This window comes from Rhinoraja longicauda, chromosome 4 (assembly GCF_053455715.1).
Source record: "Rhinoraja longicauda isolate Sanriku21f chromosome 4, sRhiLon1.1, whole genome shotgun sequence".
Lineage (NCBI taxonomy): Eukaryota > Metazoa > Chordata > Chondrichthyes > Rajiformes > Arhynchobatidae > Rhinoraja > Rhinoraja longicauda.
In genome coordinates, this window is record NC_135956.1 from 77,519,866 (window position 1) to 77,533,070 (window position 13,205).

Here is a 13,205-nt window from a genome sequence, read left to right on the forward strand (position 1 = left end):
AGAATGGGAACAGGCCCTTCAGCCCAACTTGCACATGCCAACCAAGATGCCCCAATCTACACTAGTCCCATCTGCCCTAATTTGGCCCATATCCCTCTAAACCTTTCCTACCCATGTACCTGTCCAAGTGTCTTTTTAAATGTTATAGTATCTGCCTCAACTACCTCCACTGGCAGCTCATTCCATATTCCCACCACCTTCTGGGAAAAAGTTGCTCCTCAGGTTCCTATAAATATTTTTGCCTCACACCTTAAACCTATGACCTCTTGTCATAATTCATTCCAATGCAACAATAACTACAGTTGAAACAGTATCCTATTCACTGTAAAGCACTTTGGAACATCAGGAGACCAGGCAAGAAGCTTCATATACAAACGTTTTCATCTTTATCGTGTGCTTCACAAGGCACACTGCATCTTAATGACAGCAAGGCAATTTTATTTTTAAGGTTATTATCAGTCTTTAGCAATAATTAGAAACATCAAGTCTTAAGCAATTACTCCAAGAAAATCGCTACATTTGAAATGTAGGTCTTGGAAACCCAGATTCTCTTTAAAATTAAAGATTTCAAACTTAGCCTTTTCATCATGTGGCATATATGTTTATTTTATGTGATTTTATTTTTTCCCCACTTCAGCTTATAGTGCAGGAGACTAGATTCTGTAGGCTAGCTTCCCATAATTATAACGGAACAAGTAACCATTTATTCTGACCCTAAAATTTCAGTGTGTGTATGATGGTGACCGGATAAGTCAATCATACTTGTTTACATTATGGACCACAGAAGACAATGCCTCCATTCAGTTGATGCACTAATATAGTGTAAAAGAACTCTCCTAAAGTACAGCTGGTACAGTGGGTTGGGAACACAGAATTTTCATCTAAATATACAAAAGGAGCTAAACTTAACCTGGCCGAATTTATTTAGCTTTGCCCCATTTAAAAAAACCTGAGTTACTAATTTATCCTATTTAAAGTCAACTCCACTTTAATGTCTAATTATTTGAAATACGGAAAAAGTAATCGTACTTTGAACAGAGAAAAAAATCTTTATTTTACTGTAAAGTTGACAAATGCAAAAAATGTGGTCACTTAGATATATTGCTGCTTAAATGTCAATTTGCATGAATTCACATTTTGAATTTAAGCAGAATCAGTTAATTAGTGGATGGTTTGAACAGCACTTGCAGCTAAGTACAACAAAAGAGAACTATGTAAGTGACAGGTTAAAACAAAAGTCAAAATAGTAAAAGATCTGTTTGACATATGGAAGCACTTGCAAATGGAACAGTGAAGTCTGCAAGCATTAGGTTTAAATTGGATGACAAAACAGATATTAAACCAGAGGCTGATAACACACTAAGGATCAGCATTGCCCCGTGTCTTTCACTCTTTGTAGACATTGGCAAAGTCAATAGTACCATCTTCTTTCAACATCCTTCCTTCTTTGTGGTACTCATTGGACTTTTTCCAGTGGTCTCCATTCTTAATTAACCTAATCACAGCCAAAGCATCCCCATCAATGGCTTTGATTCTGCTTGTACGCACGAACCTGGATCTCCATGGCAACAGTAGTCATAGCCAGAGAATCACCTGAATTGACTCCTACATTGTTGCCTCTGCATTTTCCAATAATCAAACTGGGCTCCTTCCTCTGCCATCTCCATGCAGTCCTTCATAACACCATTGGAAAAAATAATGTTGCATTTCAAGTGTACCATGATAACACCCAGCACTAGAGTCAGAGTAATACATCGTGGAAACAGGACCTTCGGCCCATTTGCCCACACCGACCCACAAGCCCCATCTAAGTAGGTCCCACCTGCCTGTGTTTGGCCCATATCCCTTAAACCTGTCCTATCCAAATGTTTCTTAAATGTTGTGATTGTACCTGCCTCAACTACCTCCTCTGGCAGCCCGTTCCAAATACCCACCACCCTTTGTGTAAAAAGGTTATCCCCTCAGGTTCCTATTTTATTACTTTGTTTTATTAGCATTTTCTCTGTAGCTGTAGCACTACATTCTGTATTTTGTTTATTTTCTTTTTCTTAAACTACCCGATTGCAGTCAAATGATTTGCCTGGACAGCAGGCAAAACAAAATGTTTCATTGTATCTCGGTACACATGACAATAATAAACCAATACCAACAACGAAGATATGGTTTGAACTTGGACCACAGCGCCACCTGAATGTATTCAGAAGCTCCATTTCACCAAGCCTCATGGGGTGAGCTTTATAGATATATACTATCTTTTGAGGAAAAAGATATATACTATCTTTTGAGGAAAGACTAATCTCAATACTGAATTGCACAGACACCACGGACAAAGGGAAAACATTATCATTGCACCTACCACATCAAGTCCTAAGGAATTACTTAAACTTTGAATATTGTGATCTCTCATTCTTCTAAACTCTCGGAAGTGCTTCCCAATAACTAGGTCCAATCACTCCCCCATTCCAGAAATTCATCTGGTATACCATCAGTGTATTCATTCTCCTGCAAGTATAACATTTCTCACACAATATTGCATATACGGTCTCATTAGGGACCTAAATAATTGCAGTTAGATGTCTTTACACTTGGACTCAAATCCTCTTGCAATGAAGACTCCACACTGTTTATCAACCTGATTATTTACTGTACCTGCACACTAATATTCAGTGATTCATATGCTAGTAGATTCTGGTCTCTCTGTACCAAAACACCTTTCAAATCTTTCACCAAATCTTTCACCATTTAAAATATTTTGCTTTAATTTTTTTCCTACTGTAAGAGATTATGTCACATTTTTCTACATGGCATTCAAAATGCCATGGCTTACCTCTTCACAGCCTGCTTATATAACCTCAAAATATAAACAGACAATGCTTGAAACATTCATCAGGTCAGGCAATGTCAGCTCAAAGAGAAACAGAGTTAATGTTTCAGATTTGGGACCCAATGTATTTTGTCTTTCGGACTGCCAGCAACTGTAGCTTTTTATTGATTTTCATTTTATAAAATCCTTGAAGCCTCTTGACATCCTCCTCATAATTCACAATTGCACCCAAAGTATGAACAGAAAACAATGGAAATACTCGACAAGTCAGGCTGCATCTGTGGGAAAAGACACAGAATAACATTTTCAAGATCCGAAGCCACAAAGTTGTGACAAAGTCCTGAAATGTTAACTCCATTTCTCTTCCCACTGACAGAATCTGAACTGCTATTTCCAGCATTTTTGTTTTTAATTTTAGATTTTCAGCAATTGTAGTTCATTTTCTATCAACATCAAATCTGGATATATAATACTTGGTCTATTTATCCATATCATTGATGTAGATTGTGAACAGCATCGATCCCTGAGGCATCTGACTACTTCCAGCCTCCCAACCCAAAAATCATTCACCCTGTTTTCCCTCTATTAATCAATCTTCAATATATGCGAGGATAGTACCACATATCCCACATACCCTCATTTTGATTTATCACTTCTTGAATGGCATCTAATCAAGGGTCCTCTGAAGACATACACCAGTTTCCTTCTCATTTATTCTACATGGTCCCATATTTCCTGCTTTAACCTTTCTTCAGTTTAAAATTCAACATTCTAACCAGGATTTGGTGTTCTGACTTTGGTATCGAACTTTAATTGATATCGTCCCTCAGAAAGTTTCACAACATTAAGGGCATTATATAAATGAAAGATATGGTGGTGGTAGCTTTTAGTCACTCCTCCAAATATCTCGCTTCTTCTGCTTGGCCTCAGTTTTTAACTGATCAAGCTTCTGTGCACATACCTGCAATTTTTAATGTTAGCATTGATATATAATTTCATGCTTCTCTCTATTGTTCATGGTCATCCTTAGATTACTGAAAATTGATTTCTAAAGTTTACATTGTGAATTAATCGGATTAATTTGATTTTTGCTCTGTCAGAGAGCTGGAAGAGTTATCAGTGGATAGTGAAGCCTGGTGAAGATTAAGGAAAAGGGCCATGATAGGACTGAAATATGAAAGGCTAATTTTAACTGAGCACTGGGAACCAATGCCGATCAGCATAGGAGTGATGTGGAAGTAGTTTAGAGATACAGTGTGGAAACAGGCCTTTTGCTGCACCGAGTCCATACTGACCATTGATCATCTGTACATTAGTTCTATGTTATCCCACTTTCACATCCTACACAATGAGAGCAATTTACATAAGCCAATTGAAGTACAAACCTGCATGTCTTTGGAATGTGGGAGGAAACCGGAGCACCCAGAGAAAACCCACAGAGAGACGGTCACAGGGAGAACGCACAAACTCTGCACAGACTGGATAGAGGTCAGAAGACATCTGGCAGTATTGGATGTAATTGCATCTGTCAATGGTAATGGATGGGAGACTCAGCACAGCCACATGCGAATGTTTGTTCAGGGGTGACAAAGGTAGGAGTGGGAATTTGAGCATGAGGGTAGCTGGTGAAGGGTTAGAAACAGGTAAGGTTCTAGACAGTGGATACCAGATGGTTGTTATGATGAAGAATGTGAAATCATGAGCTCTGCCTCTGGTCATTTGGGACAGAAGTTTTAAAAGGGGTCTGGTTCAACCACTGATATCAATGAGGAAGATGGAATTAGTGGCTAGCCTTCTGCTTCTTTCCCCACCTTGATGGTTACTTCTGTATTCAGGTTGAGACAGGAAATCAACTGTGCATCTCTCCTGCTGGAGAACGACCACTACATTCTCAATATCTCACAAGTAGTCAAGTCAAGTCAATTTTATTTGTATAGCACATTTAAAAACAACCCACGTTGACCAAAGTGCTGTACATCAGTTCAGGTACTAAGAAACGAACATACAATGGCACACACATAACAGCACACACATAAACAGTTCACAGCGCCCCCTCAGAGGGCCTCAAACGCTAGGGAGTAGAAATAGGTTTTGAGCCTGGACTTAAAGGAGTCGATGGAGGGGCAGTTCTGATGGGGAGAGGGATGCTGTTCCACAGTCTAGGAGCTGCAACCGCAAAAGCACGGTCACCCCTGAGCTTAAGCCTAGACCGCGGGATAGTGAGTAGCCTTAAATCGGCCGACCTGAGGGACCTGGAGATAGAGTGGTGGGATAGAAGATTTTTGATATGGGGGGGAGGGGGGGAAGCCCGTTTAGGGGATACGTTTCCTAGAAACAGTCTCCAAGGTGATATTTCAGGAAGCTACCAAAACTCCCTGAGTACAGAATACTAGAAATGTATGAAAAAGTACCTACTCAGAAATTAACCATATTCGAATTGCTGGTTGAATTCCAGCCTCTTTGAAATCAATGAGCAAAACAAGAGAGCAAACAAGGATAAAGTGCTGAAAACATTTATCTGGCATTTTCAGATAAATGAGGATGTAATTTTAAACCCTTGCATATTAATGGCATCTAAGAGCAAATCAGTTAGGTTTGGTTATTGACATTTGAGCGTATCAGATTTTAATCTATAAATACCAGGTTAAGAGACAAAAACATCCAAACAAAACAGTGAATTCTGTCAATGAACAAACACCTAAAAATCATTGCCTGGTATTTGCTTGGAATTAACCTTCTATTCCCATTCAAGACCGCTGCATCATCATTTTATGAGAGATTTTACATAACCTCTGACCACTTGACCTGTGTGTCAAACACGAAGCAGGACTTTGCAACCAAATAGCTTAAAAATATTCCAGGCTTCAAATCACACATGGACAACCAAATGTTGTATCAAAGAACAAATTGTTCCCCTGGATGTTTTTCAGAGAACCTCTGAAATACTGCATCCAAAATTCACAACTCTCAATTTTTAATGCAATCACACTCTGGCTACAAAACATCATTCTCACCTTTTGCTCAAGTTCTCTGCCTACCTTTCTTTTCCAAACCCGAATTTCAGAACAATTTTCCAGTTTGTCTCCTCTGTGTTCTTTCAAAATGTTTACTCAACACTAACATAAGGAAGTGTGAAGAAGGATCTCTACCTGAAATGTCCTATACTCCAGGGCTGCTGGCTGACCTGCTGAGCTACTCCAGCAGTTTGTGTCCTTTGTGTAAGAAGGAACTGCAGATGCTGGTTTAAACCAAAGATAGACACAAAAAGCTGGAGTAACTCAGCGGGACAGGCAGCATCTCTGAAGTGAAGGAATGGTTGACGTTTTGGGTTGAGACCCTTCTTCAGTTCTTTTATCTATTAACCAGCATCTGCAGTTCTTATTTTATATATAAGGAGGACTATGCCATTGCTCTGTCTTTTATTAAGTGCTGACATTCACCAGGGACATACACAAGATTGGATGACCATGCCATCAATATGGGCCTAATGAAAGCTCAGTGTACACACTAATAGTTTCCAACTTAGTGAAGCCTGTATGTAATATTCACATGTACATCAAAGTCTGTTCACACCAGTTCTGACCAAACATTTCCGAAGCATCACCTTTAATACATCCAGGTTTATGTACTCGACTCCTCAAGCTAAAGAATTTACTTTTTTCCCCTTCAAAATCTCTTGATGTTAGTCTCGCATTATTTAAAGAGATCTTTTGTGTTCCACTGTGGATGGCTCGATTATAATCATGTATTGTCTTTCTGTTGACTGGTTATCACACAACAAAAGCTTTTCACTATACCTGACAATGTATACATGACAATAAACTAAACTCAAACTCTTTTCTTCACGTCTCCTTCCACTCCAACTTCACTAAAGCAAATATTGCACATGCCCAATGGTTTTGATTCTGCTGTCTATAATCATTAATATTTCTCTCAAAGTCCTCATCAAGGGCCAACATTCACCAGAGACATACAAAAGATGTGGGACTCAGAGCACAAACCACCTACCTGCACCAAGGTAGCAGGAGGTTAAAGACAAGTTGCTCTACCTTATAAAAGTCAGTAGACTTAAATTCCTATTGCTCTCCTCATCTTCACTTGCCTCACCCAAATCCCCTCTAATAACCTTCCTTTCTTGTCTTTCCAAAGTCTCCTCACAATTCTTACTCATTGATCCGCATGTCCATAAAATACAAAACCTGCAGCAATTTAATCTGTTAATCTATCCTGTAGCTTCACCCCATAGTCTCCCACGATATCCCCCAATAGCCTGACATTCTGCCCTGGTGATCACGATCCCTTTCAACTACTATCTCCTATCAAATATCCTCTTTTTTCACCAAACAATCCAACCTACAACACTCAACTTCCCTTCTGTTCTGCACGTCAGTGGATTGTCCTATTCATAATACTCAATAATTTTCTTGCAATCTACTGCAGCGTATCCTCCCTTACTTTTCACAATCATACTGTGAAGCCGTCAACAACTTCATGGTCCTGCGAGATCTGTTGAGGAGAGCTGTCCTCACTAGATCCATTCTTGCATCTCTTGCGATAGCTTCTTTTCCAGTTTACAGCAGTTTACAGTTTCATCTCTTGCCAACCAACCTCCTTTCTTTCATTTAGATTCACATATTCCACCCATCACCTAATTTGCAAACACAAGACTAATGTCCATTTTATTGTCCATTTATCTGTATGCCATCTTGCTAGATTTTTCCAGACTAAGTCGCTGGTGAGTTGGAACTTGCATCAACTTGAGGAAACTAAAACAATTTAAATTATTTTCTATGAAAAACAGCATGCTACTCCTCCCTTCCCACAGAATGAAACACCGAGTATCACATCATAAAATCATAAAGCATGCATCTCTGCAACTTTATTGTTAAAACCTTAGCCATGGCTTTGTTAATCCAAATATGGCCTTCTCTAATGCACTTTCTGCTGGTCTCCCAAACATTTTCCTATGAAGATTATTCTTGGTACAGAACTTATGCAGTCAAGTTTTCTTATCACTTCAGCAGTTCACTGCTTTCCTCAGGCACCCTGAATCTCAAAACTAAAACTTCAAAATTCCCTTCAATCTTAATTCTACAACCTCCTCCCATCACAACATATGACACCAGTCATTTGACTCTGGTCTCCCAGAACTCCACATACAGTGGCAGAATTGTTAGCTACCGTCGCAGTATATTCTCTAAATCTTGTCAAACTATATCATAACCGTCATTAAAAGTTAACAAAATGTCTTCAATCTTGCAGATTTCCCCAAATCTACTGTTGTTTTTCCTATGGTCAGCCGCAGAAATTGCAAGACAAATGCTGATTGTAAAGGATTATTCCACAACAAGTCTCTGTACTCGAAGGAGGGATGGAGTGGCTTTGAGATCAGTGCCGTGCAGATTTCCCAGATTGATTTCCATGAAGAGCAATTGAGGAAGCTTGACCTACACTTACTGCAGTTTACAGGCCATGTCTTTGTTACAAACACCCAATTGATGGACACCCATACACATAAACAAGCACCCATAAATATTATTACATTTAGACAAGAACTATTCTTGGAAAATAAAACTTGTAACCTCCCTGCTCTAATCAGCCATCATTGTCTTTTTAGAGCATAGGCTGTCAGTTTTATTGAAGGCGGCTTCTCCAGAGAGTTCCTTTGGAAAATCACCAGCTATCACTTCTATTGAAACTTGTGCAACAATTCTCTATTAAATAATGTAGCAATCATTGATACTTCCAGCATTTGAGCATGTTAAATCATTGTTTGTAACATGTTAACTAGGGAGGAGAATAAATAAATGTTAACTGACTCTCTCCGACATTATTCATTACAAAATAAAGCAGAATCAAAATCAACAAAAGATTTCACAAACTTAAAACGTTGATTGTGGATGTCCTTGCAATTTTAATCACCGACTTCAAATATGATGTAAATTTGTGACATCTTTTGTTGATTTCGATCCGTCTTTATTTTTAACTGATTAATAAAAGTCTCACCTTTACTTTAGCTCTTTGAGGTCACGTTTGCATTTGTCTTATTTCTAACAGTCATGAATTGATGGGTTTGTTCCACCCCCCATCGTCCTCGCCACTCCACCCCCCCCTTACCCCCAAAGCTCTTTGGCGACTTCCTTTCTTCTTGGCCCAGCTCTGATGCAAGAGGAACAGGCACCATTTCTCCACTCAGCCCATTTCCTTATTTTGTGACAAAACACTGTCTGAACACTCTTTGAAGCTAAGTCTTGAAGATCTATTCAGGCACTTCAACATCTCTCTTAAAACTCAGACAGAGTTGCAAGGTGAAAATAATAATTATTCCCTAACTTCACATTACCAACAGCTTTGCAAGCTCTCTGCGGTTTTCTAGATTATTGTCATGACTGTGAGTCTTGCTCCTCGGTCCATTTCCTCCAAAACACAAATACCTTCTAATAAACATCCAAATTCTTCACAGTGTTGAGATTAAACATCTCCCTTTAATCATTTTTTTAGATTTAGTTCATCTTTTACAAATTTTCACAATAGAGGAACTCTCTATCTCCCTCAGTCTTTTATTTCCTTGCAAGGTTGGTTTCTATTTATCAGTTTACAGGTCTTGGACATAACTGATAATGCAATGTTTTTGTCCATCTTTAATTGTCCCCAAACTGATGAAGCATTTAAGAGTTTAAAAGCAATTAACACATTGATGGCTCTGGAGTCACCAGAGGCCTTATCTGTCGGATGAGGATGGCAGATTTCCTTAAATGACGTACGCTTACACAGCAGATGTGATTTTATTCCAATCCATAACTAATGTCCCTGAGACAAGCATTTCATTTTAAATTTAAGTAGCATAATACAAAATAAAATACACAAACTCAAAATCGCAATTGCCACAGACTGTTAATCTAGAAATTTGTCCGCATTGTCAGTTCCTTTACAACAATGAATATCAACAAACTGCAGATACTGGAAATCTCAAATAAAATTAGAAAATGCTGGAAAAATTCCGGTGGTCATGCAGCATCTATGGAAAGTGAGTGTTAATATTTCAGTTGCAAGACCCTTAATCAGAACCCAGTCCTGTTCCAATCCTGAAATGTTAACTGTTTCTCATTCCACAGAATGTGTCGGATTTGCTGAGGTTTTTCTTGCATTTTCTGTTGTTATTTCAACTTTGCAACTCTGCTAATTACTGCTACCTCTTAAATGATTTGTGTTCTTACAGTGTGGCTTACAGGGAGGAGGTGAAACAACTGGTGGAGTGATGCAACACAAACAATCTGGTCCTGAATGTCGACAAAACAAAGGAGATCATCGTTGACTTCAGGAGAAACCGGCGCAGTCACACACCACTCCACATCAGTGACACCGCTGTGGAGTTAGTCAGTAGCACTAAGTTCCTGGGGGTGCAGATCACAGATAGTCTGACCTGGTCCCTAAGCACTGCATCTCTAATCAAGAGAGCCCAGCAGCTTTTGCACTTTCTGCGCCGGATGAGAAGAGCACACCTCCCCATCTCATCCTCACCACTTTCTACAGAGGCACCACAGAGAGCATACTGACCAGCTGCATCTCTGTCTGGTTTGGGGACTGCAAAGCCTCGGACTGGAAGTCCGTGCAGAGAGTGGTGAGAACGGCTGAGAAAATCATCGGGACTTCACTTCCTTCCATCCAGGACATTGCACACAAATGCTGCTTGACCAAGGCCAACAACATTATCAAAGACCCCACCCATCTCCGCCATGGACTGTTCACTCTGCTGCCCTCTGGTAAAAGGTACTGCAGCATATGGAGCAGAACAGCCAGGTTCTGCAATAGCTTCTTCCCCCGAGCCATCAGAATCTTGAATTCCCAATAATCCGCCGCCATTATTTTAATGTGCGAGTTACTTCTTTATTTTATTTTATCTATTTTTATTATTCGGTCTTACATTGTGAGCCAGATGCAACGGAATTTCGTTCAAATATGCACTTGTCTGGTGTATAATGTTTGAATGACAATAAAGTCTATTATTATTGTTATTATTATTGTTATTATTATTATTATTATTATATTATTCTCTATTGCCAATCCATCACATCTTCAGGTGAGGATGGCAGATTTAATTTTCTCCAGACTACAACTTCGCCCGTAACTCTTGATTTCTCAAATTGTAAACAAAATACGTCAGATGATTCACTCTAGTGCTATTTCAAACATGCCCACAGCCTACCAAGATTTCAAACCTGTACAACTGGAATAGGTTGCAAAACACTTAAAATTACACAACACATTTTCCATATTTGGCACAATTTTTCTTTCTAGTCAAAATGAATTTATCTCTGATGAAAACTGAAATCTGATCTAACAGAATGGAAGAGGAACTTCTACAGCTGCAGCTGGAAACAAATTACACGGTTTGATTAGGTTTCAATTAAAGCCAATGACTCATAAGGGGTCACCGGAGTGGAATTCCAAGCAACACCACTCAAGGAAAACGAGTTCTCAAACTCTTGAAAGTAATAAAACAATAAATAAGAAATGTTTTTTTTACTATGAGGATTATTCCAAGCCATCATGAAAATGATAGAGTATGGTTTCCTTTTATTAGAGACAGTTAAATTATCAGTCTTAAACATGAATTTTCAGGACTTTTTCTATATTACTGAGATGGATTTGCCCTTGCATGTACTCACTCAATTTCCAATTTTTTCAAAATCATAATAACGTGACCTAGAATTCATGTGCACCACCGATGAAAAGCTGCCAAAATCAAAATGGAGGAGGTGAACAGAAAGTAGGGCATATGAAATTGGGAAGTGCAACCACTGCATTTGGACCATTGCATTTCAATGTGGACTATGTCCCAAACACATCTGACATTAATCCTTTTGAAACCAGGCAAATTCCGTGTCATTAGTTAACTTACCCTGCTCTTTTATATGCCGGATTCTTTTCACAGTTTCTTTTAGGATTGCACATTTGTCTGGCTTAACGTTGAAGTTGTCAATGTCATTAAAATTAGCGAATATCAGCTCAGCAAGTTCTTCAATGTACTTATTTTCTTGCTCTCGATGACGTTTCTCAGTGTAACGTTTGGGGCTGTTAAAATACAAAAGCAGCAGTATTAGACGCCAAACACAATGAAGGCTACTTCACCTTGTGAAATGCAAGGAGTTAAAATTGTTCGTCTTTGTGTAACTCCATCCAATTATACAAGATTGGTCAAAAAATATAATCACATCTTCTCAGAGCAAACTAATACTGCAGCTAAGGTAAAGTTGAATATAGCAATAAAATATATGTTGCATTCCTCTAATCACGATTTTCAGAATGGTAGAAAAAAAATTATTTTCTAAAAATCTAAAACAGCACAGTCTCAGGATTGGCTTTCTTCGTGAAATGAGGAATTCAGCATTGAAAATAATCAATAGTTTAAATATCTAAAAATTAAATTTGGTCTCCAGGAGGAAAGGTTATGATTCCCTCGAACCAACTACCTTAGTTGGAATATGGTTATTAATAGTTAAGAGTACCTTAATTACACGATTAACAAGACTTAGAAACCTCAATGAGGAACCTTTTCAAACAAACTCTAACACCAAACCATGCAAGACAGTATTAGGGTAGAAAACAGAAAAATCTGTTCAAAGAATTAAGTATTATGTTATTGAATTCTGCACTTAATGCATCAATATTCCTCATTGCCACAATCCTATTCTTAAGTTCTTTAAAAGAACATTTACTGTTAGTTTCATTATCTGTGGCCGAGTATTATTTCATGAATCCTTGAGTAATTCACGCCACTTTTTAAATGTGTATACTACTTGATTTCTTTAATTCCATATTTTTATATGGGCCTATTCTTGTAGACAAACCCATAATAACTCCCACTAGTTTCTTATCAATAGTTGCTTAATTGCACACAAGCAACTTTTATCTTTTGGCGATATAGACATTTTTAAACACTGGCAAACATTTCTTTAAATGCCATTTATTCACAGAAAAACAGGACAATTATACATGGTTAATCTACTCATTGTTTTAAAGTTAACTATTCTTGTTCCTGCCTTTAAAAATCTAATATCAGATTCAATCAATATTAGAATTACCGAACTGCAATTTATTTTATTACTATTAGACTGTTAATTATTTTTTTGTTTCCTCTTCGGATCGTTCACCTTGTCATGGTGAAGAGGCTTGCGTGCCCCCATGATTCCGAGAGCGATGCCGTCGGAAGCACTAGCTTCTGGTTGGGCCACCCATGGCGGTAAAGTGGAGGATGAGGGTCCAGACTAAGAACGATCGAACCTACAAGACCTCAACGGCGGATCAGACGGACAAAATTATCTTGAACTCAACGGCTGTGAAGGCGGATGAAGGCCGCAACAGATCTATCAGCTTCAAT

At 38.5% G+C, this 13,205-nt stretch overlaps 1 protein-coding gene across 18 annotated transcripts in view; it reads right to left on the bottom strand.

Annotated features, from left to right (window-relative positions):
• Positions 1–13,205, bottom strand: part of ncoa2 (nuclear receptor coactivator 2) — a 244,572-nt gene that overhangs the window by 70,583 nt on the left and 160,784 nt on the right. For all 18 annotated transcript variants that reach the window (XM_078398135.1, XM_078398134.1, XM_078398129.1 and 15 more), the window contains one exon: positions 11,727–11,899. In XM_078398135.1, the coding sequence (XP_078254261.1) occupies positions 11,727–11,899 (173 nt within the window). The remainder of the gene's footprint in view (positions 1–11,726; positions 11,900–13,205) is intronic.